The 26,634-nt window shown below is 37.4% G+C and overlaps 2 protein-coding genes across 9 annotated transcripts in view; one reads left to right on the top strand and one right to left on the bottom strand.

Annotated features, from left to right (window-relative positions):
* Positions 1-89: 89 nt before the first annotated feature.
* On the top strand, positions 90-25,674 carry LOC139954806 (X-ray repair cross-complementing protein 5-like). 4 transcript variants are annotated; one of them, XM_071954759.1, is made up of 22 exons: positions 90-249; positions 1,280-1,393; positions 1,913-2,093; positions 3,158-3,335; positions 3,497-3,670; positions 3,962-4,076; positions 4,380-4,452; positions 5,206-5,246; positions 5,961-5,985; positions 6,982-7,094; positions 7,349-7,549; positions 8,270-8,360; positions 9,202-9,262; positions 9,715-9,805; positions 10,716-10,909; positions 11,525-11,618; positions 11,896-11,968; positions 12,439-12,551; positions 13,972-14,068; positions 15,442-15,509; positions 16,110-16,178; positions 17,065-25,674. In XM_071954759.1, the coding sequence occupies exons 1-22, from the start codon at positions 232-234 to the stop codon at positions 17,080-17,082; spliced, it is 2,202 nt and encodes a 733-aa protein (XP_071810860.1). In that variant the 5' UTR covers positions 90-231; the 3' UTR covers positions 17,083-25,674. The 4 variants fall into 4 exon arrangements, with proteins under 4 accessions (XP_071810860.1, XP_071810862.1, XP_071810861.1 ...); XM_071954761.1 differs by lacking the exon at positions 5,961-5,985 and adding an exon at positions 5,604-5,628; XM_071954760.1 differs by lacking the exon at positions 5,961-5,985 and having other exon boundaries at positions 5,206-5,271.
* Positions 25,456-26,634, bottom strand: part of LOC139954805 (protein argonaute-2-like) — a 42,831-nt gene continuing 41,652 nt past the window's right edge. For all 5 annotated transcript variants that reach the window (XM_071954756.1, XM_071954757.1, XM_071954755.1 and 2 more), the window contains one exon: positions 25,456-26,634. In XM_071954756.1, coding sequence (XP_071810857.1) covers positions 26,523-26,634 — 112 coding nt within the window. In that variant the 3' untranslated portion in view covers positions 25,456-26,522.

The raw sequence follows: 26,634 nt of genomic DNA, 5'->3' as shown, positions 1-26,634 counted from the left end.
TATTGTTTGCTGTCGCTAGTTAAGCTAGTGGTGTTTGTATTGTTATGTACGCCCGCCAATATGCGCATGCACAAAGATAGAGAAGGTGTTCCGCGAAGCGCGAACTGTCGTACAAGTACGAACTTGTCTAGTGAGTCTTAGCTTCGAAGTGCGAGTGTCTGTCAGCAACATTGTGCTCCATCGAGGCACTTCACAAAGCACGAAAGGAAAGCTTACAATAGAAAAACGAAAATGGCTGGCAAGGATAAGGTAAACGAATACAATGGATGGGGGTTGCCGTTTTAATGTCAAGTTTGAAAATAATGATTAGCCTGGCTAGACCTAATGATAGCCTAAGGTAACTTAGTAAGGCAATTTGGGCTGTCTAACTTTCTAAGCTTACAAAGGGTTTAAATTTTCATAAGGCCTATGCTACTTGTCATTCAACTTTTTTAGTGAAGCAGTTTAACTACCTTTGGTGGGATTTTAGTTTCAAAACCTATCAAGCATTTACCAAGGTGCTACTACTGGCTTAGATGGGATGGGAACATATCAATAACATAACCAATAAAGCAAACCGTGTTCTTGTCCTTCAAAAACATAACCTCTCAAGCTGTCCCAAAGATGTTAAAACTAAAGAATACAAAACTCTTTTCAGGCCAGTACTCGATTATGCTTCAGTAGTCTGGGACCCCCATCACCAGTGTGATGTAAATAAAGTAGAAGCTATGCAGAGAAGAGCAACCAGATTTTGTATTGCAGACTACTCTTATAAATCCAGTGTGACAAATATGCTTGAGGAATTAGATTGGCTCTTGCTGAAAACAAGAAGAAAGCCTACACGTCTAAAAGTGCTGTTATAAAGATTGATAAAGACAATCTAGTCCCAACAAAAAGTGTTATCACAAGAAATAAACATGATGTTAACTTCCAAGTTCCCTGCGCTAGAAATAATTTCTATAAATATTCCGTCTTCCCCTGCACCTTAAAAGATTAGAATGCTTTGCCATCAGACATTGTGCATGCACCTACTCTAGACTGTTTCAAAGACAAGCTTACTAACTGTTGTTTTGTTACCTAATGACTTACAGTATACTCTTATTGATACTTTGTAGCGTTCGGTTGGCATTTATGTGCTCTAGTAGGATTTTTGCCGACTTTTCCCATTCAGATTCAGATATCCTATATCGGATCAAAAACCCTAATAATTATGCTTCATCACTTGTGGTTGCTTAGCATCATAAAATAACTGCCTTCCAATTGGACTAAAAAACTCAAACTCAGATATGTCTCTTTGCAGGAAGCCATTGTCATCTGCCTTGATGTAGGACCAATGATGAGCCAATCACCACCTGGATATTGTAGTGATCTTGAGACTGCTATTGATGTCATCAGTAAGATATTACAAAGAAAAGTAAGATTGATTTACTTACATTGTTTTTATTGTCTTAATGGTACTTATAACTATGAATTCAAGAATTTTGTGGCCATTTTTCTTTCTTTTTTTTTAAACCATCAATCAGTTTAATCAGACAGTTTATTAGCCAACATATATTATAACTAATTGTTAAGTAATTAATTAAAAATCATAGCAAAAGATAAATTATTACAGTCCAATAAGAATATTGTCCAAAAACATAAATTCTTAGATTTTGAAATGGTGACAGATCACAGGATAGCTTGCTTGCTAAAGCGTTCGTATGTCAGTAATCCGTAATACAATAGGTGACATCCTTTTGATTTTCTTTGAAGAAGGGGAGGATGGGGGAGATTATATTGCAGGATCTGTTGGACTTATGAAAGCTAAATTTAACCTATAAAGTTGTATTATAAACTAATATTGCAGTCATTTTTCACAGGGATGGTTTTGTCACGACTAGTACTATGATTCTGTGATAAATACTATACATTTTCCTCTTGTTTTTTTCCCCAGTTATTTTCAGAGTCAAAAGATGAGGTGTGTCTGGTTTTGTTTGGTACACCAGATACAGCCAACAATCTCTCTGACAATGGCTACGATAACATCACAGAAGCCCGACCAATGGGGATGGTAGATTTAGACCTCTTGCAGTATGTCAAATCAGAAATACCTCCCAGCAACCTCTCTGCGGACTGTATCTTTTACAAATTGATGGATTGGTTGAATGAATGATTGATTGGTTGGTTGAATGACTGATAGATGTATTGATTGGTTGGATTGATGGATTGATTCATTGACAGACATGTGTTAGCTATATGTTAGGTTATATAATCCATTAATGGAAGCTGGGAGAGTAATTATCTTGAAGAAGCAGACATAGATTGGAGAAGGGATTGTACAATTGTAGAATTGTTTTAGTCCAGTCACGGAAAACATGAAACCGTGGGTATAGCTATTGCAGTGTCGTATGTGAGCCTGAGGTAGAATGATTGTTGGCTGTCATTAGCCAAAGTTGGGAAATAATGGTAAGCCAATGGTGATAACCAATCATGAAATCAATACTTGTTGGGTCGCAGTTAAAGTTTACAACACCAGGGGGCCTCTTTATGTGAAAGGCACCTGGTGCACAGCAGGGACCACTTGATTGTGACCAGGGACCATTTTGAAGTTTGAGATCTATCAGTTACTGTATACAGCTTTTAATGTACAGGTCTATCATGCAGCAACAAGTCCTACATATCCTAAATTTTCACTCTGGTTTTGCTCTGGAAAATGACTTTTGCTGACAGGAGTTGATTGGCCGGGTGCTCACAAAGCATCAACAAAATGAGACATAAAGGGGTTGTTCAGCCCCTTGTTTATGTAAAGACCAAAACACAGGTTCATGTTGCTATGGTTTATTTAAATGTAAACAAACAACAAATAACCCCTGAATATTACACGGTCTTGCTAATCATATGAATGGCTCTGTAAAGAAGATGAGAAGACCATTCACGAAAAGTAGTAGTAGTGACAAACAATTGTCAAAAAAAAGTAGTAAAGTAAAGTAGAGGGCGCTGGTCACCTTTGGCCAGTCCATCGATAAGGAAACGAAAATGGTTACCACTGTCACATTTATATCATCTTAGGTTGATAGAAGAAAAAAGAAAATGGCCCAGAGAAAAGAGATTTACTGGAGTCTCACTCAATTTAGTGTGCATCAAAAGTATAACAAGATACAAATAAAGTATTTTTCTTGACTTTATTGCAAATTGTCAGTCCTGGATGCATTAACAGTCTCCATGGATATCATTCACAAGGTCACAGATGCCCCTGGGTCAAAGTTCACAGCCAGCCGTGTCATTTTGTGCTCAAACCTTGGAGGGGAGTTCAGTCAGGACAAACAGGAAAACATCATCCAAGCTATCAAAGGACTGAAAACAGAAATCAACTTCATGTGAGTTTTGAATTTATTTGTTGAATTCCCCCCCCCCCCCCCCTCCCCCCAAAAATGTCCATTTTCACAATTTGTTGAAGATTGGAATAAAGTGCAATAAACCTTGTGAGACTTTTGAGAATTACCTTTGGGTGATAATTGTATTTTTTTTAAAATTCTAGCGGACCTTCCAATCTCGGTGGGGATGACAGCGAGGATGGGGGTGGGCCCGACCAGGCCGGACCCAGCACCTCTGGGAAGAGACAGGGTAAACCAAAGACTCCCCAACAAAACCTAGGTGAGAGGCAGATGATGGAAATTATTGAGGAAGTCGACGGAGATGCCTACTCCTTTGGGTGAGAAGAATCTCTTTTGATAAAAGAAGTCACGATATTCCGATACCTTATGTAATGATGCCTTATATAACAATAGTTATAATTCAGCAAACAAAAATGCAAAAAAAGGGGTTAATAGTACCTCAACTTATACTCAAGAGATATATAACACAGAGGAATATTATGTAGGAATAAAGTGAGATTTAAAATTTTGAGACTCTTTCATTTCATTTAAAAGTTTTGATGGCATAACAGGTAAATGTATAGAAATCTATTTCCCAAACTGCTGCAGTTTTGTGTTCTCTTCTTCAGAGATGTAATGCCATTACTGAGTTTCTTTGAGACCAAACCAGTTCGCCAGACTCCTTGGAAGTGTAACCTGGAGATTGGAAACAATCTCAAAGTACCAGTCTGCGGATATATAAGGGTGAGTATCTTTGCTGTTTTGTTGAGTCCAGGTGTGAGTCTGACATGCACAGACTAGACCAGTCTGTGGATATATAAGGGTGAGTGTCTTTGCTGTTTTGTTGAGTCCAGGTGTGAGTCTGACATGCACAGACTAGACCAGTCTGTGGATATATAAGGGTGAGTATCTTTGCTGTTTTGTTGAGTCCAGGTGTGTTTCTGACATGCACAGACTATACCAGCCTAATCCAGTTTTTAAGATCTTTTCAAATTGTCTTCTTGGATGACTAAGTCTTGAAATATTTCTTGACATCCTCTCTGCAAGGTAAAACAAGCTGCTGCAAAATCTTGGAAGTCTGTTTTTGAGAAAGGAGCGAATAAACAATACACCCCTAAAGGTGTTACGTCCTTCCATCTGAACGACGAAGAAGAGACAGAGGTGGAAGCAGATGATATTGTAGAGGGTATGTCATGAATATGCATAAATATGATGTTAATGATGAATAAAGAGTACACCCCTGAAGGTGTTACATCCTTTCATCTGAATGATGAATTAAGAAACAGGTGGAAGAAGATGATATTGTAGAGGGTATGTTATGAATATGCATAAAGATGATGTCATTGGTGAATAAAGAGTACACCACTAAAGGTGTTACATCCTTTCATCTGAATGATGAATGAGAAACAGGTGGAAGAAGATGATATTGTAGATGGTATGTCATGAATATGCATATATATGATGTTAATGATGAATAAAGAGTACACCCCTAAAGGCGTCACGTCCTTCCATCTGAACGACGAAGAAGAGACAGTGGTGGAAGGAGATGATATTGTAGAGGGTATGTCATGAATATGCATATATATGATGTTAATGTTGAATAAAGAGTACACCCCTAAAGGCGTCACGTCCTTCCATCTGAACGACGAAGAATAGACAGAGGTGGAAGGAGATGATATTGTAGAGGGTATGTTATGAATATGCATATATATGATGTTAATGATGAATGAAGAGTACACCCCTAAAGGCGTCACGTCCTTCCATCTGAACGATGAAGAAGAGACAGAGGTGGAAGGAGATGATATTGTAGAGGGTATGTCATGAATATGCATATATATGATGTTAATGATGAATAAAGAGTACACCCCTGAAGGCGTCACTTCCTTCCATCTGAACGACGAAGAAGAGACAGAGGTGGAAGGAGATGATATTGTAGAGGGTATGTCATGAATATGCATATATATTATGTTAATGATGAATAAAGAGTACACCCCTAAAGGCGTCACTTCCTTCCATCTGAACGACGAAGAAGAGACAGGTGGAAGGAGATGATATTGTAGAGGGTATGTCATGAATATGCATATATATTATGTTAATGATGAATAAAGAGTACACCCCTAAAGGCATCACTTCCTTCCATCTGAACGACGAAGAAGAGACAGGTGGAAGGAGATGATATTGTAGAGGGTATGTCATGAATATGCATATATATGATGTTAATGATGAATAAAGAGTACACCCCTTTCATCTGAATGATGAATTAAGAAACAGGTGGAAGAAGATGATATTGTAGAGGGTATGTTATGAATATGCATAAAGATGATGTCATTGGTGAATAAAGAATACACCACTAAAGTTGTTACATCCTTTCACCTGAATGATGAATGAGAAACATGTGGAAGAAGATGATTATGTAGAGGGTATGTTATGAATATGCATAAAGATGATGTTAATGGTGAATAAAGAGTACACACCTAAAGGCGTCACTTCCTTCCATCTGAACGACGAAGAAGAGACAGGTGGAAGGAGATGATATTGTAGAGGGTATGTCATGAATATGCATATATATGATGTTAATGATGAATAAAGAGTACACCCCTTTCATCTGAATGATGAATTAAGAAACAGGTGGAAGAAGATGATATTGTAGAGGGTATGTTATGAATATGCATAAAGATGATGTCATTGGTGAATAAAGAATACACCACTAAAGTTGTTACATCCTTTCACCTGAATGATGAATGAGAAACATGTGGAAGAAGATGATTATGTAGAGGGTATGTTATGAATATGCATAAAGATGATGTTAATGGTGAATAAAGAGTACACACCTAAAGGTGTTACATCCTTTCATCTGAATGATGAATGAGAAACAGGTGGAAGAAGATGATATTGTAGCACCCAGTTAAGGCCTTTTTTTCTTTACTAGATTGTGTCATGTCCCACTTCATAGCACTCGTATTGTCAGTACAAGCAGTATGAATATCATGTTTCTATCAGGTCAAGGTTAGGAACTGTTTGTACTGTCAATACCAGTGCTTTGAGTGCATGATATTTGAGTACAGTTTAGAGAGGTATTAGCATTATGTATGTTATGAATATACATATGGATGATGTTATTGGTGAATAAAGAGTACGCCCCTAAAGGTGATACTTAAAATGAATGATGTAGAAGGAGGCATATGATATTACCCAGTTGGGACAATTCTTTCCATACTGTTCTTTCATGTTCCTCTTCAACGCACTCATAGTGTCAGTATGAGCAGTATGGAATACCACATTTCCAGCAGATAAAGGTTAGGAACTGCTTATACTGCAGGTAGGAGTGCTTTAAAGCATGATGTTGGCAGACAGTATAGAGTGGTAGTAGCATAAAAAATTGTCCCAACTGGCAGGATATTGAAGATAAGTTATGAATATGCATATAGACTTTTGCACACTTTTGCACTTCAAAACATGGCAGACCGTGGCACGCATTACAGTGCTGCATTTTTTCGTCACAATATAAACTTCAGACTCAAAATTACAAACCCTGCATACTCTCATTTATCCTTGCTGTGATTCTTGTTGCGTTTCTCTTTCATTTACAATGATGAAATAGAAATTTTATGATGGAAACCATTTTCCTTTGTTCATCTCTGGGTCATAGGTCATCGTTATGGCTCTGATGTCATTCCAATATCCAAGGAAGACAAGGCTAACATGGACTACAAGTTGCCTGGCAAAATGCTCCAAGTACTAGGGTTCACCAAATCAGAGAATGTAAGTGGAAGTGGTAATACATATTCATGCCTAATACAGTGCGTGCATATTCATGCTTACTGCAGTGCGTGCATATTCATGCTTACTGCAGTGCATGCATATTCATGCATAATGTAGCGTATGCATATTCATGCATAATGCAGAGATCTGTACAATAGTTAAGTTAGGCATAGAAAATGAACTTTTTTGCATAATTAATTGCTTTTAAGCTATTTATTTTAGATCACATAATGGATTGAATTTTTTATACCCAGGTCAAGCGGCACCAGTACATGGGAAGAAGCGTCTTTGCATTCGTGGCAGACCCTAACGACGATCACGGCGGCGTGGCGTTCTCAGCAATCGTCAAAGCGTTATATGAGACCAACTCTGTGGCCATAGTCAGGCGAGGTGCCACTGCTAGGAGTCAGCCGAAACTTGCATGCTTGGTACCACACATCAAAGTCAAATACGAGGTATGCTGTGTGTATCTGCGTATGTGTGTTTGTCGGTCTTCGAATTTACCAGCTGTCGTTATTTCTAGCAAACCATGTAGGCTCGCTATGGTTACCATACCTCCCAATTAATAAAACTATTAACTAATAAAACTATCTTGTCCTTCAGTTAAAAATTAACTTCTCCCCGAAAGGCTTGGAAAGGAAAACTAAGGAACAGACCATGTCTTGAGAATAGTGGTGACAACTTTAGAGTTGTCTTTGTTTTTGAGGGACAGCTTCAAACAAGATTTCATCAATATAGGCAATTGTATATATTTTAGAGTCTATTGTTCTTTGGGCTGTCAATTGTCATTAAAACAATAGTGCAAAATATTGTTATTGTTTCCATTCTCTTGGCTATGCCACAGTTCATTGTCCTTTGAGCTGCCATTTGCCATTTAAGCACTTGTAGTAAATTAATTTTATTCCAATTTCCCCTGGCTATTCCAGAGTCTATTGTTCTTTGAGCTGCCATTTGTTCATTAAAACAATAGTGCAAAATATTGTTATTGTTTCCATTCTCTGGGCTATGCCATAGTTCATTGTTCTTTGAGGTGCCATGTGCCATTTCAGCAATTATAGTTGTATTGTTTCCATACTCTTGGCTATTCCAGAGTCTATTGTTCTCTGAGCTGCCATTCGTCATTTAAACAATAGTAAATAATGTTTTTATTGTTTTCATCACCTCGGCTATTCCAGAGTTTATTGTTCTTTGAGCTGCCATATGCCGAGGACTTACGGACATACACCTTCCCTTCAATCACTGAAAATGAAAAATTCAAGCCATCTGGTAAGTAGATTTTATCTTTTCATCTCCAGGTAGAGTTGCTGCTATTATGAGCCAGATATATCAACTTTTTAAAGGCATTGAAGACTCGCCCCAAACCGTGTGCGGTCATCTGAAAAAGTTAACTTTCCGTTGCTTGCAAGTGACGTTTTGTTCGTATCAAAATGCAGACAGTACAGTAGTGAAACGTGATACCTTGTTATCTATAGCTGGACCTGAGATGTCCATCACTGTATTGTTTGTACACTGTGCTGTGGGTATTGACCACAGCTGTTTGTACTGACTGTACACTAGTGTCTAATTACCGAGGGTAGCAAGCTGTGTGTGTGTGTTTTCTGCGATCGATGGTGGTGTCTAACACTTCTGTTACACCTTATTCGAAACTAGGTCAGATTACGGGCATGAGACGTTTTTTTTTGCGCGAGTCTTCACACCCTTTAATATTTTTGGTCTGCTCTCTTCATCATAATATTGAAAGTTTGTGCTAGTTGCATTTTTCATCAACTTAATCTTCTTAGTACCAGATGTTCTCAAATTACTTAGCAATGTTCTGTACCAAACCTGTCAAGAGTTTCCTTTCGTCCAAAGAGGTCGCACTCAGCTAGCGGGGTAGTTAACCTCCAGTGTCAGTAGCAGTTATGACAACTGCAGTCAGGATTCTCGTGCCTAATACATGCCTTGAAATTCAGGATATTTACAGGGTAAATATCAGTGGATTTCACTCTTTGCCAGTGAACGAGAGAAAAAACAGGTACTTCCTTTCATCTGCCAGTAGACCTCAAAAACAATGTGAAAACTTGATCTGAATTAAACATCTGCACTATCATTATGTTTGCTTCTACAGAGGAACAGTTACAAGCGGTTGATAAGCTGATAGACTCCATGGACCTGATGGGAGAGAATGGGTGAGAACTTAACCGTGTAAGGCGCCGTGTCAAAGGTCGGACGCCGAGGGGGCTGCAGCAGTATTGTTACAGACAGTATCGTTCGTGCTCAGCACTTTCACACAAAAAAAAAACAAAAAAAAAAGGGCACTGGTGGTTTACAGAGATTATCTCTGGTTTGATATTTATTTAGCTTTGTCTGTCGGGGAGTTTACAGCTTCTGCTCGTAGAGTTTTCTGTTGACACGGTTCCCAAGGATACTACTGTAATAAGAAGCTGGTGATAGGATTAAATGTTTATATCTTGCAGAGCTTCACAGCTTTACTTGTTATGTCTAATATATCATTTTACTGATTAGCTTCTGTCTTTTGTAATCTGTACATGACATGAATTAGTGCGTTAGGTCTGTTCACTAGTCGTCAAATCGTGTTTTTTGTATAGCCTATTAGTCTAATGTCTTTCTGGTCTTTCAGAGAACCTGATGATGATGATGATGATGAAGGTGACAATGAGATGTTGAAGCCTAAAGAGATCCTAAATCCAGTCTTTCAGAGGTTATATCAGGTAAGGTACCAACAAAAAAACAAGAAAGAAAAAGGATGTAAATATTAAAATTAAAAAAATTCTTTACTACTGACACAATATCTTGGGGTGTTTAAAACATAATTATGTGATAAACTTCATCATATGGAATGTGAGTTCATATACAACTCTTGTGTAGGGTTAGTCGGCCGTAATGTTCGATGGTCTTTACCACTTGAAAAGAATATTTAAAAGGGAGGGCACCAACGAAAAATGTTTAGAATGAATCCATACTACAGAGTCTTGCTTGTAAAATGGCAGAGGAAGAAAGAAACCCTTGTACCCATCCAAACTCTCTCCTCCCAATCCCCTCCTCCCCAACCCCCTCCTCCCCAACCCCCTTCTCCTTAAGCCCCTCCTCCCCAAGCCCCTCCTCCCCAAGCCCCTCCTCCCCAACCCATTCCTCTCCAAGCCCTTCCTCCCCAAGCCCTTCCTCCCCAAGCCCTTCCTCCCCAACCCCCTCCTCCCTAATCTCCTCCTCCCCATCCCTCTCCTCCCCAACCCCCTTCTCCCCAAGCCCCTCCTCCCCAACCCCCTTCTCCTTAAGCCCCTCCTCCCCAAGCCCCTCCTCCCCAAGCCCCTCCTCCCCAACCCATTCCTCTCCAAGCCCTTCCTCCCCAAGCCCTTCCTCCCCAACCCATTCCTCTCCAAGCCCTTCCTCCCCAAGCCCTTCCTCCCCAAGCCCTTCCTCCCTAAGCCCCTCCTCCCCAAGCCCCTCCTCCCTAAGCCCCTCCTCCCCAACCCCCTCCTCCCCAAGCCCCTCCTCCCCAACCCCCTCCTCCCCAAGCCCCTCCCAAAGTGTTAATCTCCCTCCTTCCCCTATCCCTCCTTCCCCTTTCTCTCCCCTGGTCCTGCCCACTGTTTGTATTATTGTCCTGTCTTCTCTTTCCAGTGTCTGTTACACAGAGCCTTGAATCCGAATGATACGATTCAAGAGATCGATGAGATGCTGAAAGCAAGTCTAGAACGACCACAGGCGGTGTCTGCCAGCAGTTGCCAGGCCGTGGAAGAAATGCAGAAGGTATTTAAACTGGAAGTGACAAAGAAGTCCGACAAAGGAACAGGAGAAAATGTATTTGGTGTCATGTAAGTCAAAACGAAGGGTTCGAACTAACAGAGGGTGTGATATCTCAAAAGATGTTTCAATAATCTCTGTCGTAAAGGATAACTGTAGGCAAAAAATAATTAAGATATGTTGTAGACCGGTGAAAACCACTTTAAATAACCGAGGGTCACCAGTTAAGGTGACTGGACTATGTAGTCTAATACACATACCATTAGGTCAGTTCTTCAGATGCAGCATAAAATTCAATGGCAAAATTCAAAATCATTTTATAGCCTTAAAGGAGAATTCCAGAGACATTAGCATATTTTAAAGGTAAATATCTTGAGACCCAAAATAGCTAGAGAAACATTGTTGGCATTCATATGTTCCCCCCCCCCTCCCCCACCCCTTTGTGTTTTGGACTATAACTGATCAAGGATAATATTCTTACTAGAGTCATCCTTTATCCCCGTGTGATAGGGAGGAAGTTTTGCTGTCTAATTCCATCAAAAGCATTGTTTGGAGATAATTTTGTTTCGTTTTTGCTTTGACCAAAAATTTGGGGCAGGGTGGGTTTAATAAAGATATCACTCTGGCAATGCTACTACTCCTTCACCTATATAGTAACAATATGAAGTTGTCTCTTGTCTCAACAGCAACCAGAATGGCGACGCCCCTAAAACCGCAGCCCCCGCACCAGACAACGCAGATGTCACGATGGCTGATATGGCACAAGGTGCCATCACAGAGGTAGCATCAAACTATTATATCTCTTAAACAAGTAATTAAAGATCAAACCTGAATTGTTTTGCTGCTAGTATCATCCCATAGTATTTGCTTGCTCACTAACGTTGAAAATATCAATTACTAGAAGGTCTGAGGGATGTGAGTGCCACCTCTCTCCATCTGAAAACCTGCTCCATATTTCCAACAAGTATCTTCACCATGTTAATTCTCTTTTCTTTTTATCTCTTCCGAGCAATAAAACAAAGGCAAGTCCCAATTATTTAATTCTTTCTTCATATAGGTTGGCTCAGTGAATCCCGTCAGCGACTTTCAGAAACTTGTCAAAGATGCGGATGATACCACTTTCAAAAGAGGTAAAAATATATTTATATATTTTTTTACAGTTTCAAAGTATCTTCCCAGCCACCTGGTTAATGATATGGATTAATTAGTGGTCGTGGTCAGTTATAGCAGCTGTGGTTGCTGTAATGTGTAACATAGATCAAGTACAGTATAGTTTTGTATAGAATTGATGCTCTTGGTTACCATGGTGACTACTGGCCTCCACCTCCAGCCAGTTTGCATTCAGTGCAGGTTCAGTGTAATGGAGGCTACAATCTTATCCCCCATTTATATCTGCACAGAGTTATCTGCGTAACCATGGGCTGGTCTTTAATTCCGTCGGCCTTTATTCTGCCTTTATTCAGGGATCGTATCATAATTTTGGCTGTTTGTTACCCAAACATGGCCGGTATCTTGCCCGTTAAACTGCTTTCCCCATATCCTGACAGAGCCAGGTCAAATATATCTTCCAATCTAAATTCCCTCTCTTTTCTTCCTGCAGTTTGCAAAGAAATGCAGAACCGAATTCATCAATTGGTGCTTGAATCTTTTGGAAGCCAGTTCTTCAAGAAAGCCTTGGATTGCCTTAAATCTCTCCGTACAGAAACCTGTCAGGTTGATATGACAAACCTTAATTTGACTCATTCTTCTTGTTTTTGCATTCCTCCCTTTGAAATCTGAAAGTTTAAGGAAGGTAGATTTCATAGTTGTGTGTAACTTGACATACTTGATACCTGGAGCAAGCTTCTGATGAGACTTTTAGCATCGTAACTACATAATTGGAGATAAAATAATGGTGTCTTTTCATTGGTTTATCTTATGGTAGCTTGGTGGTGTTTTCATATGTAACACATACAACACTGTCTTCATGATAACTGAATTGATAAATCTATATAAAGGTGGACTTGTTTTGACTTTTATTTCAAACCAGTGCAAGTTGCACTTACCTAAAGTGTTCTTTCATTATGCTAAGGTAGGGTCACACATATACAGAATTCAGCTTTACATTTAACATCAGGCCAAAACTTCAAATACAAGTTTATCTTTGTTAGAATTTAACAGTTAGAAAAAATTATGTCATATGATGCAACAATTGTGGCATCTCTCGGAATTAAATTATCTCTCTGAATTGAATTATGGTAGCTTGGTGGTGTTTTCATATGTAACACATACAACACTGTCTTCATGATAACTTAATGTCTATTTAAAGTTGGACTTGTTTTGACTTTCATTTCAAACCAATGCAAGGTATTGCACACACCTATTTAACTGTTCTTTCAACATGCAAAGGTAGGGTCACATATACAGAATTCAGCTTTACACTTAACATCAGGCAAACACTTCAAATACAAGTTTATCTTTGTTAGAATTTAACAGTTAGAAAGATTATGTCATATGATACAACAATGTAGCTTCTCTCTAAATTAAAATTACTCTTTACTTAATAGCTGCCTAGGACTATTAACCACATGTTTTTTTTTTTTTTGGGGGGGGGGGGTTACAGTTTCTCCTTGTGCAAGACTTTTCTTTTTCCTTCTTCTTTTCATTTTGTTGATATGTTTGTGGATATAATTGTGTTTTATGTTATATTCTTGTGGATGTTATTGTGTTGTATCTTATTGTATGTTATATGTTTGTGGATGATGTTGTCTTGTATGTTATTGTTGTTATTTGTTTGTGGATGATGTTGTGTTGTGTTGTATGTTATTGTATGTTATATGTTAATGGATGTTATTGTGTTGTATGTTATTGTATGTTATATGTGAATGGATGTTATTGTGTTGTATGTTATTATATGTTATATATTAATGGATGTTATTGTGTTGTATGTTATTGTATGTTATATTCTTGTGGATGTTATATGTTATTGTATGTTATATGTTAATGGATGTTATTGTGTTGTATGTTATTGTATGTTATATTAAATGGATGTTATTGTGTTGTATGTTATTGTATGTTATATTCTTGTGCTTGTTATTGTGTGTATGTTATATGTTTGTGGATGATATATGTGTTGTCTTTTTGTTCTTCGCAGAGAAAAGAACCGGATCTGTTCAATACGTTTCTAAGAGACACAAAACAGAAGTTAAAATCAACCAGCAAAACAGCATTTTGGCAGAAAATGTGTACAGGTATGAAAAATAAAGAAAAAGAACACTTGAAGAGATGGAAGGTCAGAAAATATGACATTTTGTTACAGTTTGTTAATTAGAAATCTCCTTATGTAAATAACAGCAAATATTCTACCTGGTCTTGTATAGCAAACTACTCAGATGTCACTTCACAGAGATGTTAAATTATAGAATGAAATCATCACTGATAACATGGACCTGATTCTTATCAGAGCTGTAGGTAGTATCCAAACAGTCAAGGGAGAGGGGGCGGGGGAGGGGGCGGTGGTTGTTGAGCAAGGGGGACGCAGTCCGATAGGTGACAGGGGTTTGCGAGCCTCATCAGATTTTTTTTATTTTTGTAACAATTTTTAGCAGTCTTGTAGACAATTTTAGTAATTTAATGTAATATGTGTACTGTCACTGATTAGATCAGGTAAATATTATAAAAATATTATAAAGAAATACAAAAACATGTTCAGCTGAATTACGGTGATGACATCATTCATATCGCTGTTGCCAGATACATTCACAAAATACCAACATCTTCTTAGCAATCCATCCAATCAGGGAAGTCCTTTTACAGGGATGACTCACTCAGGATATATCAATGGTTCACTGACAACAGAGCTGCTCTTTGCACGACTCTGGTTCCTAATGGATAAACTCCATTTCTTACTTATACATGCTTCCACCTTCTAAACAGAACAGAAAATTGAAATGTTCCACCTGGATTTGAACCCCAGACATGGCATTTGCCTGGCTCTTACAGTTTCTGAGCACTACAAAATGTGCCACAGTAGCTGTTGAGAAATAATGCTGGTTTCTCAATATTTAAACCTCAGAAAGAAGGGACAAAACTAGCAGAAACTACAGATGCTCCTGCTGGGGTTTGAACCCTTTAGACCACTGTGCCTCAATACCATTTAAGATGTTTGGGTTTGTTTCCAATATTTGAACCTCAAATGTAAGAAGGTTGTAAGGCATTGCAAAGACTGTTGGCTTTCTGGGTTTTTGACTGTTTCTTACATGAACTGTAGGATTTGCATCAAAATGTAATCCGAAGGGATAGAATGCTTCCTTCATCAGGCAAACACATCAACTCTAGGCTTGTAGTATCATTTCAAAAGCCTTGTTTGTTTTGAGTTTGTAAGAAAAAGAAACTGTTTTTACTGCCTTTGAAAGAGTTTGTAGTTGGGACTAAAACCATGGACTTGTCATAATTTTTTCTTTCTTTCGTCTACCAGGCCGTTAGTTGTAACCCATGATATTGCTTGCCTCTAGCAATCAGGTGGAAACATATAAAATCAATAAGATTAGGAATCACAAAGCCTTTCTTGGTTTCTGATATTTTAAGAGTTACATATTTATGTTATTTTACTCATTTTCTTCAGAGAATTTGACACTGATCAGTAAAGTAGAGTGTCCTACTAGCGATGTTACCGAGGAAGATTCCAAAAAGGTAAAAATCTTAGTAACCTTAAAAGTGATTTGTCGGGTGTTTAGAATGAGATTGTGTGCATTAGTAACTGATTATCACATTCTTCTGGCATATTGTGTAGCCACTGGGGTTAAAAAACAAATTCAGTCTATTATAGCTTGCCTGAATGTACCAAGCCACATCAAAATTTTGACTGAGTGTACCAGGCCATCTCAACATTTTGCCTGCATGTACCAGGCCACATCAACATTTTTGCCTGAGTGTAAATAAAATGTAAGAACAGCCTAAATTTTAATCGTTGACCCAGAATGTTTGTGCCTTTGATAACGAGATTGCACTCAAAATCTTGTCATAGCCCCAATCACTATTCCGAGATGTGGGAGGGGTATAGGGAAAGGGGGTGTTCAATATGAAGTAAGATAACTAATTTTTTTTATCCTTTAATGATATTATAACTGTTTTATTATTATTATTACTATATATTATTATTACTATTTATTGTTATTACTGAAAATTATAATTACTGTTTCTCATTATTACTGTTTATTATTATTAATGTTTAATATTATTACTGTTTCACTAAGATGTTGGACGTTTCTTTCTCTATTTCATCACCGTCAGTTCCTACAAGACCAAGCAGCATCTCAGGAGGTTGAGATGGCCGCCCCGGATGAAAGTGCAGATGATTTGGTGAGTTTGATTTGGAAACTAGTAGCAGACCTGCATAGGTGTCAGGGGGAATTATCTGTGGTCAATTATTAAGGGGCCTAGTTAAATGTGGAGGGGGGCCTGGGAAAATGTGGAGGGGGCCTGGGAAAATGTGGAGGGGGGCCTGGGAAAATCAGAGGGGGGCCTAGGAAAATCTGGAGGGGGGCCTGGGAAAATCTGGAGGGGGGCTGAAAATGTGGAGGGGGGCCTGGGCTAAACATAGGGCAAAGACCAGTATATTCTTCTTTCCATAATAAACTTATGGAGGAGTTAATAGTTTAGAAACAGGGCCAAATGTCAGAATTGCCCGACCTTGCTCTCGACACCTGCGACTAGCAGCCAAAGGTTTTAGAACAGGGCTGGCACCTTAATAATATGAGATTGTTTGATTTGACCAGGTAGTACATATACCATAAGGAAAAAAAAACAAGCTTCCTGCACAGATTGAGTATGTTTTATGTGAATTCATCAACCGTGAGCCACGTGTATAAATATTTTCATTTTTTGATTCCTGGTTGCATCACATCTTAAATACAACAAATAATATCCAATTGGCAACTATTTCGAGAAATTCTAACGTCGCTAGATTAGAGACAAGATTTTAGTAGAGGGAAAAAACTAATATTAAGTTCATTCTACAGCCTTACGTTCATACTGGTACTCATACCCAAAGACATTTTACCTGCACTCATACCAAACGACATTGAACATATACTAATACCAAAGGGCAATTCAATTGGTGGTACTCATATGATGTGGTACTCCTATTACAAAAAGTTGAAAAAGTATCATGATTTTTTGTTGTTGTCTGTAGTCATTTTGATGTGTTTGAGAATTAATCAATTTTCTGTTTTATTTTTCTCTTTAGTTGGATATGATGGAGTGACCAGAGTCTGGATGATTCAGCTAGCTAGACATGTCAGCATTTCTTTGCCAGTAGCAAGCTCGGAATATTTTTAAGACAGTGAAATATGTATAGTAGGAATTAAAGTGTGTCTCAAAGACAATTTTCAGTCAAATAAGTTTGCATTAGTGTAAATATCTAATCAGTAAGTAGTAAGATGATCATGTAGACATTAAGTAATTGCCATGGTAACTATCAGGGGTGGGGAATGGTGGGGGGGGGTGTTGCAAGAAGAAAAGAAGAACAATTTTTCATTAGGGTCTCTGGAAGACTACTTTTTCTACGACTTTACATTTTGGTTGTTCTCTTCAAAGTTTACATTCTTATTTGGTAAGATTTGCTGCCATGAATTAAACGAAGGCTAGGCCTATGGTACCACTCAAATTCTTTTAGAGTTTTTTATGAATATGACTTGGAATACCGAGGATATGTAACCTAACAGGAAGTGCAAACTCAATTGCGAGGCATGGAAAAAGAATAGAGTAAAAATGTGAAGTTATAGAAAATAAAATGATTTTCTGGAATTTCTTCACTTTACCTGGCCCCTATTTGGCCAAAACACATTTACTGACATGGTCTATGAAATAGGTCGTGAATTTTGTACAAAGTTTGTCTTGGAAAGATCATATTGTTTTCTCAGAAAGTGTGGCAACCCTCTACAAGGGTTCTTACCCCCCAACTGGTCATATGGAGTACAGATAATGGTGTACCAGTATTGGACCCAACCTTTAGAATGGTTGAAGAAAATTCTAAGAAGTCTATAAAAGGATTATTTAATTAGCCAATAAAAGTATCTGTGAAGGAAACGGCAATCCAACACCGGCTTCTTTTATGTTCCTTTATCTCAAAGAACAACAACTCTGTAAGTAATAACAAATGAAACAATAAAGACATGAATATTCAAATGTACACATAATTTATTCTATTTCACTCATTAACCTCTAACTTGTGCTATTGCAGATCACACTGGTTGATAAGGACAGTATTGCTGCTGGGAGGGGGAATCTGTTACATTGCAACCCCTCGTAAAATTCACTTATCTTTGCCAGTTTCATCATAAAACATGAATATGCATGATGCTAATGAATAATTCTGTAGACAGGTATACCAGTGGCACTTGTACATATTCAGTAGATTACACTAATGTTACTTTGTCAGTTAGTACTTGTAGAAAACGCAGTGCACTTCCACCCTGGTCAGCATCACACATGAGAAGATTTAACGACTACAGTTTTGGTCAGGGCAAGTGGACAGGTCTTTCCGTTGGATCAAACATGAAACTGATTTTTTTCCTTTTGTTGCGTCATGCCAGAGAAATGCAAAACTGACAAATGTTTGTGAACATCTAAAAACAAGATTTATTATTTTTTTTTCATTTTTACTTTTTCATTTTTTTGTTTTACAAAATAAGATTTCTTTCACTTTGGATAAAGAATCTTCTGAAGTGGCACTTGTTGAAACCGTATTGATATGAATATTCACATCAAAGTAATACTACTGTGGTTGGAAAACCTGTTGGAGGTAACTCTTCGGTTTGCAAGGCTAGAATATTTCTCTTTATCCTCAAGAAAATAATGAACCTTAGTGACATTGTGGAGACCTGCCAAAACCCCTCATAAGTGTTAAAAGCTGGAGAATTCCAAGGGAAAGAAATTTGGAGATTTTACCAAACGTTGAAAGTCAAATGAAACTCCTCGTTTTAACATTCTAACGTGTTACTTGTGTTATTTATATTGTTAGGCAGCTTTAACTTATACGAAAAATATTAACAACTCCATGTAAATATGCTTTACTTTGTTGGGAAGGTTAAAGACTTTGCGCATTGGTATGGTGGAAACGTGTGAGGATACATACAACAGCCACAAGATTAGGCGGTCATGCCACAGTTGACCTAACTTACATTGGACATCATCATTTGATAAAGCAATTCAAGATATACACAAGATATACGAAACAACATAAGGTCCAAAGCAGCAATTTTGCCAAGTTGTAGCCATTTCACCAACATAAATCATCAACCTATGATTCCAGGATGTCACTAAATAGTGATTAATTTAATGATTAACAACTGGTCAATTAATCACCCAAACACGTTCCATGTGTTACCTCATCAGCTAAGACTTCCAGCTGTAGCCCATTGTAGCAAAGGTTACATGGTTTGGACACATATATGCAGATTGCTACTATCTCAAGATGTCATGAATGCAGCAATCAGGTGAAACTGTCCCTTTTTCAACAACCAGTTGAACATTAACGAGTGATGTACAAGAATGATTATAACATGGAGAGTTTTAAAAAATAAATATTTCAAACAGAAGCTTGTAGGTGCAAAAAATTCACAACAATAGTGACGAGAAAAAACAATATGCAAGAAATAGCACAAGAGATTATTAACAATAACCGTTATGAGATGTGGCCCGTTCTGAGTAAATTTATGGTTTATGAGTGTTACCTGTTTTCATCTTAAATGATACGAGTGAATGTCCACAGAGAATAGACGAGAAAAACAAACATTGTGTGGGATATTACTTTGAACATAGATCATGCATAACAACCAGCGGCTAGGTTAATATCACCAACAGCCTAACACACATGACTTGGAAATTAGGTAATGTATGATAGGAGTACACATTATTATATAGGCTATGATGATTCCACAATAGATGATCCCCTGATGTTTTTGTAGTACACATTAATCACACTGCGTATGATACACATATGTATGTCTTAGCTGAATGAAAGTAGACCACACTACTACAGGTAACAGCATTAAAACCTTCATAGCCTAAAATTAAAACAAGTGATAACATGAAACCTAGGCTGTAGTACCATATGATGATACATTTGGTAATAGCCTAACACAGAGAACAAGGGTTAGGACATGAACGGTAGATGTAGTAACAAGGCCAACAACGGTAGCCATAGAGACGTGGATGTATTGTTCATGGTAGCAGTGTACATCTCCACAATAGCAAACCAGAATGATGACAAAACAACCAATGCAACATTCCTAATGAGTTACAATGGTAGGTCTGTTGCAACCATAGGAGTGTCATCTCTATACATAGCCTACCACAGTGAGCATCATATTGGAAGTGAGTTAACCTTCACACTGTAAATATTACATCTTTATAGCCTAGCTTTAACTTGTGTGAGAAAATGGAATTGTATCAAACTATTGGATTGTGGTCTGTAGCACAACAGTACAAATCATATGGAAAACTGGTACAAAATTTTATGTTACCTGTGCCATGAAGCAATCTCGGCATCATGCATGGAAGGAAAAACATTACCCATTAAAATTGTAACAGCAGACATGGCTTCAAAGACTGTGTAGGTTGACTACAGGCTTAATGCAAGGTTACTACTTAAGTTCATCAATTCACTATTGTTCTGTCACTTCGTGTAATAACATCCATGCTTTCATATTTTTGTGTTTAATTCAATTGCATGGTAGAGCTGTGAGAAAAGAAGAGTTGCAACTAAAAAAACTCCCAAGCAAATCAATCCAAAACAAATTAAATCATTAAAAAAACACTAAATAAATAAAAACTGCAAGTAGAAAGAGAAAACTTTTAAAGGTAATCTTTTCATCTTTAAATATCTTTAGCAGTGGCACGACAAGTTTGAAAAAGAAAAACATGAAAGTTTGATCAAAAGGAAGATGAAATTATTATTATTTTAAAAAAAAGTATGATTAAAAATCACCAGGAGCAGATCATTTAAAAGTTATAACCGTTCACCAAGACACACTTGATAAAGAAAGAAAAAATGTATTTACAGCTAATTTTTTTCTTAAATTAGTTTAAACCGGCACATATTTCACTTAAATCATACGAACAACAAACTTTGAAACATCTCAGTGTGAGATGCAAGCCTTGACAATTTTGTTACTCTCTTAATGATGGCTTCCGTTCTTAATTTATCTGGAAGCTTTACAAGTGGTAGACCAATTATGATAGCAAACACAGTACAAACAAAGACCGGTTCAAGACGGTATGAAAATTCCCCGGCCAGTATAATCTCGAAGATACCAAGAACGACATCCATTGCAACTAAAATGACACAACTAGCTTTGACTTTGTTATGGATATTGAAAATTATTCTACCTTATTTCTCCGTTTCATAACAAGATGTAAAAATGGAATGAGTTTTTGCACAGAAGTAAACGAAAAGTTCAATTTCGTTGATACCATTCGCTAAGAATAATACGAAAAAATGTTTACAGAAAGAAATGCGAGATTAAGACGGATATAACCAGGTAGTATGAAAATATTAACAAACGTCTTTATTTTTCTTAAATATTCACAGTACATCGACTGATTTAACAACGTTACCATTGCAATGCTCCTAGAACACACGCCCATGTGCCTCTCCCATTGTATCACCCCATCCCCACCCCCCTTTTGCATTCTACTTTTCAAGATGTAAGCAATTAAATTTTTGTCACCACTAGAAAGGGAGGGGGAGGGGTGGAACTGTTCAACAGTTTATCATTAGTTAATTTGGTAACTATGAGTAAAACTTATTCAATTTTTCTTTAATAAGAGTGACTGGAAATAACTGTGGTAGACATGTGTTGTTGTGCAGTCAAAGTTCTTCTATTAGGCAAATGTGTCATTATTTCAAACAGGATTTAGTTTGTTCCTGTCAAAAGTCACTCTAATCAAAAACATGATCAGTTTCTACTACCAGTGAAAGGTTTTATAAAATGTCACAATATGAAAGGGAAAAGAGAATGAGAAATCACAAGATGAAGAAAAAAAAAAGAAAAAAAAAACATTTGGCATGAGAGAACTAACACAGTTAAGATACATGAACAATGCCTAGAAGCAACATTTCAACTAAGCAAAATAAACAAGAATTTTGAGCTTCATTTGTTCCTTACTGCTTTAGGTAAAAAAACAAAGACAAGGCAAAAAAAAAACTAAATATTAGCCAATTTCAACATTATTATCATTTTTTTCCTCATGCTTTTGTTTTGTTTTTGATAGATTTTTTTTAGTTTAACATTTGTAACCGTAAGTACTGTACAAACTTTGTGCCTAATATATTGTGTGGAAAGCCAGCAATAACTGAAAAAAGAAAGTAATGGATATTAATATCATAAAAAATACTCCGCACAAACATCTATTTGTGCTGCCAATTTTGGAATAACTCAAGCCGATTCTTTGGCATCTGTTAAAAAAAGTTGGAAAAGAATTGCTAGAAACTTTGTGCTCCGACAAATTGGTATTCAACTCAAAACGAGAGCATTGACATAGTTTGAAGGTTTGGACTAAGGGTGGGGTTATTGAAGTCGGTAGGTCCAATTTAATATAGTAAAAATGACTTGTTCTGACACCTTTGATGGGGGTTAACCCAACCATTCACTATCTGTGAGTGTCAAAAATTGTTCATCAACAAAACATGGAAGATTAGGTTGTTTCCGTGGACATTAAATTACTGGTTACAACATTTGAAGGATACTTAATGTAGTGGCTCTCTATCCATAAATGTACTTCTACCTTGCAGTTCATCACAAACACAAACTTTTCAAAGTATGTAGAAGAAGCTGATACATTTTGCTCGCAGTTTATACTAAAAGAAATACAAATCAGCTGGCTTTTAATCTAAATTTTTAAACTGGTTTGAAGTGATTCAATAACCTTGATTTGTCAAGAATTAGGAAAGTTTGTGAAGATAGTAATAAAAATATACTACAAAAGCAACACAAATAAATGCAGTAATGAAAATCACTTTCTACAATGAATATTTTCTCAACATTCTACAAATTCTTGTCAGTGAATTGGAATTGATACGGCTATGCGAGGCAGAGAAACAGATTCATTCTTCTTCAAATAAAGTTTGATCAGTTTCAAAACTATTGTAACGATTTCTAAGTTTTTCTAAATGCTGCTGGGTTCTACACCTATTGACATCTTTCAGACCAAAAAACAAAACCCAAAGGATGACTTTTAGTTCATTATTATTAATTTTGGTTGTTTATTCAAGGAAATGAGGAGTGCTTGGTTTGATCAAGGCCAGACGAAAATTTGAATTACGATCTACATTTCCGGATTCTGCGTTTGTAACCTCTGGTGCATTGTTCCTTTTCAAGTGTCTTGAAATAAACAGAAACCTTCTAACCAGGCATCCTGAATATGAAATAATGTTACTGTAAAACTGTACACTAATTTAATAACACATACAATGTGTATTGATCGTTATGCGTTGTGCAATTTAACAGGAATGCTCAAGTGAGAAACTCACCTGCTGTAACATGATGCAAAGGAGGCGCCGTACCATCAAGTTTGATCCCATCCACCATTCCCACACCAAAAATGAAGCAGGTCTCAACATGTATGTGTGTACATCTGTCCTACCCATTCCCCTCCCCCAATCCCCCTCCCCCCATTACAAATAGGAGACATTTAATTTTCTGTGAGGATTTGCAGTACAAGCTATTTTCTTGGATCGCAAGATATAAAAAATAAACTTTTACAAGAGTACTGAACAGCCAAAAGGGCATGTCTGACAAATGCAGTATCAAGAAAATTAGTTTACAACAAGTTATAGTAAATGAATTCAACCAAGGTCAATGGATCCACTGTTCAAAGGTAGGAATACCTAATTGTCAAAGCACACTATGATCACTGAAAACATAACATTCTTTCTGGCAACAATTATGAAAGTAGCTTGGTTATCTCCTATGGTGTTACCTGAGGCGCTATGATGGAAACACGAATAAGAAAAAAAGGTCCTTCCACTGTCTGTTGAAGGGACAACCACTACTCTAATTGACACTTGCGCCCTCTCAACGACAATTGTGAAGAAGAATCATATTCTGTGTGTCGTGACTGACACACACCCTGTTTGTTCAGCTTTCATATATTCACAATCTTCCTTTCAACATAACCGTTAGTTTCTGCTTGCTCTAAAAGTTTGTTTGTATTTTCTGCAGTTACACCAAAAAAAAAAAAACATTTTTGGGGAAGTAATTACCAGCAACATAATCTACCAATTAAGATAGTCCCTTTCTCCCCCAACCCCGTACCCCACCCACCCACCACCCAGACAACTTGTGACATGGTTGTTCAAGGTAACATCAAATTAAAAAATACTTCTATGATGTCTGTTTGTTCCTGATGCACTTTGTGATTACGTGGCAGACAGCCAATGCCATTTATTATACTCTGCAACATCCTTTGAATGAAACAAGTTTGAATTTTGTGACGGACAACTGCTTGTCGTTAAATTAAGTTACGTAGGCTCGAAGACAGAAAATGCAAGGTGGTAGAAACCAACAGGCTGTGCTGGAATAACAAGGGGAACAATTTCCCGACCATTATTGGCACATTCTTTAGTACCCTTTTGGCAACCTCTCCCCACTGCCCCCCCCCCCTCCAACATCTCACAACCCGTTCTCCATCCATTCACCCACACTCCAAAAGGAGACGATTTAACAGCTGACGCTCCGCTCAAGACCATCCACTCAAAACAATATACAAATATTAATATGTACTTCTTCGCTAAATCAATTCACCAACTGCTTATGACTGCTGATAAGGTAAATAAACTTATTATTATTAGATGTATATGAAAAACAAAACTATTACATGGACACAATCAGCTACAAAGGTTATTATTACGACGAAGAATACCCTATTGTAAAAGTCTACATTGTTACTAAAAAAAACAACTAAAAAAAAACTTGAGCTTTGGCAACTTCAGAAATTCCCGGCCATACGTATCTTTTGTTACTAGAAATGAAACATTCCTTCGTACCCCTTACATCATTCCTAAATCAACATACTTTTACAACTTTATGAACAATGGAGCAATTATTCCCTTTCCCTTGCTTTCCACAATTGTCAACAAAGGTTATTTGTTCTCCATTTATTTAAAACAACATAAAACAAAAAACTGTATTTTGTCAAAATGCAAAAAGGTTAAATTTCATTTATTGAACAAAAAAAAGAAGAAATTTTGGCGGTTTTCTTTAAGATTTTGCTAATTACTTGCGAGTGAGATGGCAACAAGGTTTATAACGTTCCAGTTGGTGTCGCGCATCTGCTAAAATTAAATTCTACCTGGTCGGCATTGTTAGTACTTTGGTCTCGGACAAGGAGTAAACTTTCAAATATTGTCAAATATATTTACACATTTTTTAAGAATTCCAAATTCTCCCTTCCGAAGCTTGAAACACTTGGGTTTGGATTTACTCCGCATTTGGTATTGCTTATTTGTTATTTCCGTGAAACTCGAAACCAAAAAAAAGGAAAGAAAAGAAAATGGTGGCACTGAAAAGTGAAGTAGACTGGAACACGAAGTTGATGCAATTATAATCAAGAGTTTTATGATAATGAATCTTAATTTTTCGTTTTGTACAGAGACTCCAACAAAATTTGGATAGAATGATCAATTTTTTCTTCAGGTAAAAGGTAAAAACACTGTGCCACATGAAAAAAGGATATAGTTAGCTCAAATATACAGCATTCTCTTTCAGATTCTTAAGTATTCCAAACTGCAGCACTTTTGATATAAATACCCTGAATGGAACACCAATTTTTTATCAGAGAAGGAGGGGGGGGGGGGAAGATAAAAAAAAAGAAGAAGAAGAAGAATAAGCTTGCAGCATGATTTAACATTACACTTGATGTCACAAAAACCTGGTGAAATTAACCTTATCATCGGTTCCTTACGATATGGTTTCAGAGAATAAGGGGAAGTCGGTCTTCAGTTCGCGTAGATTCTTATGACTGGAGATTTTTTTTGTTCCTCTTCTGAAAGACACCATCATATTAAACCCTTAGGGTTTATATTTTGTTCATTAATATGACCTCCCCCCCTTTAGTCCCAGTTCATCAAATAATACTGCACAGCATTTCAGTCAGTGTAAAGCTTAGGCTTACATATGGTGCCATACTTCATATGGTAGGTTGCATTCCTCCATTTAGAAGTCTTTTGCTCTATCCTGATCTGTGCCAAACAATTACTGCATATAGCATCTCAGTAAGTGTAGTAAGCTAAGGCTCAATATGGCAATATATTTGTCATGGTAGGCTGCATTCCTCCATTTACAACTCTTTTGCGCTATCCTGATCTGTGCACCAAACAATACTGCATAGCATCTCAGTCAGTGTAAGCTTAGGCTCGATATGGCAATATATCTGTCATGGTAGGCTGCATTCCTCCACTGATGAACCATTTTCCTCCACCCGGAACCTTGGCAACCAAATACTATTTGGCTACTATGCTTACATTCCTTTTCATGATTTGAATACTTCTTCGGGTGACCAACTTGCATTATTAAAACTCACACCCTTAGCACATCAGATGTTGCAAACTGTCAAATGTTGTTGTTAACGTCATCACTCCACACCTATTTCTGCATTTGGAATTGTCCAGTACAGCATGAGGAAGCTTGACCCCTGACCCCATCAAGCAAAATACATGACCTTCAGGGTGTCCTTGTGAACTCGGACTGCACTGGTCATCTCCTCGAGGGAACGTCCACTGCTGACTCCGTGGTGATGGCCCTCTCCACCCCCA

The sequence above is a fragment of the Apostichopus japonicus genome, chromosome 17, assembly GCF_037975245.1.
Source record: "Apostichopus japonicus isolate 1M-3 chromosome 17, ASM3797524v1, whole genome shotgun sequence".
In the NCBI taxonomy this organism is placed as follows: Eukaryota; Metazoa; Echinodermata; class Holothuroidea; order Aspidochirotida; family Stichopodidae; genus Apostichopus; species Apostichopus japonicus.
This window is presented reverse-complemented; position numbering and strand designations above follow the sequence as displayed.

Coding starts and splice junctions, on each gene's coding strand:
- LOC139954806 (XM_071954759.1), top strand. Junction 5,986..6,981: donor AGAAGATGATATTGTAGAGG/GTATGTTATGAA, acceptor TCTGGGTCATAG/GTCATCGTTATGGCTCTGAT. Junction 7,095..7,348: donor GGTTCACCAAATCAGAGAAT/GTAAGTGGAAGT, acceptor TTTTATACCCAG/GTCAAGCGGCACCAGTACAT.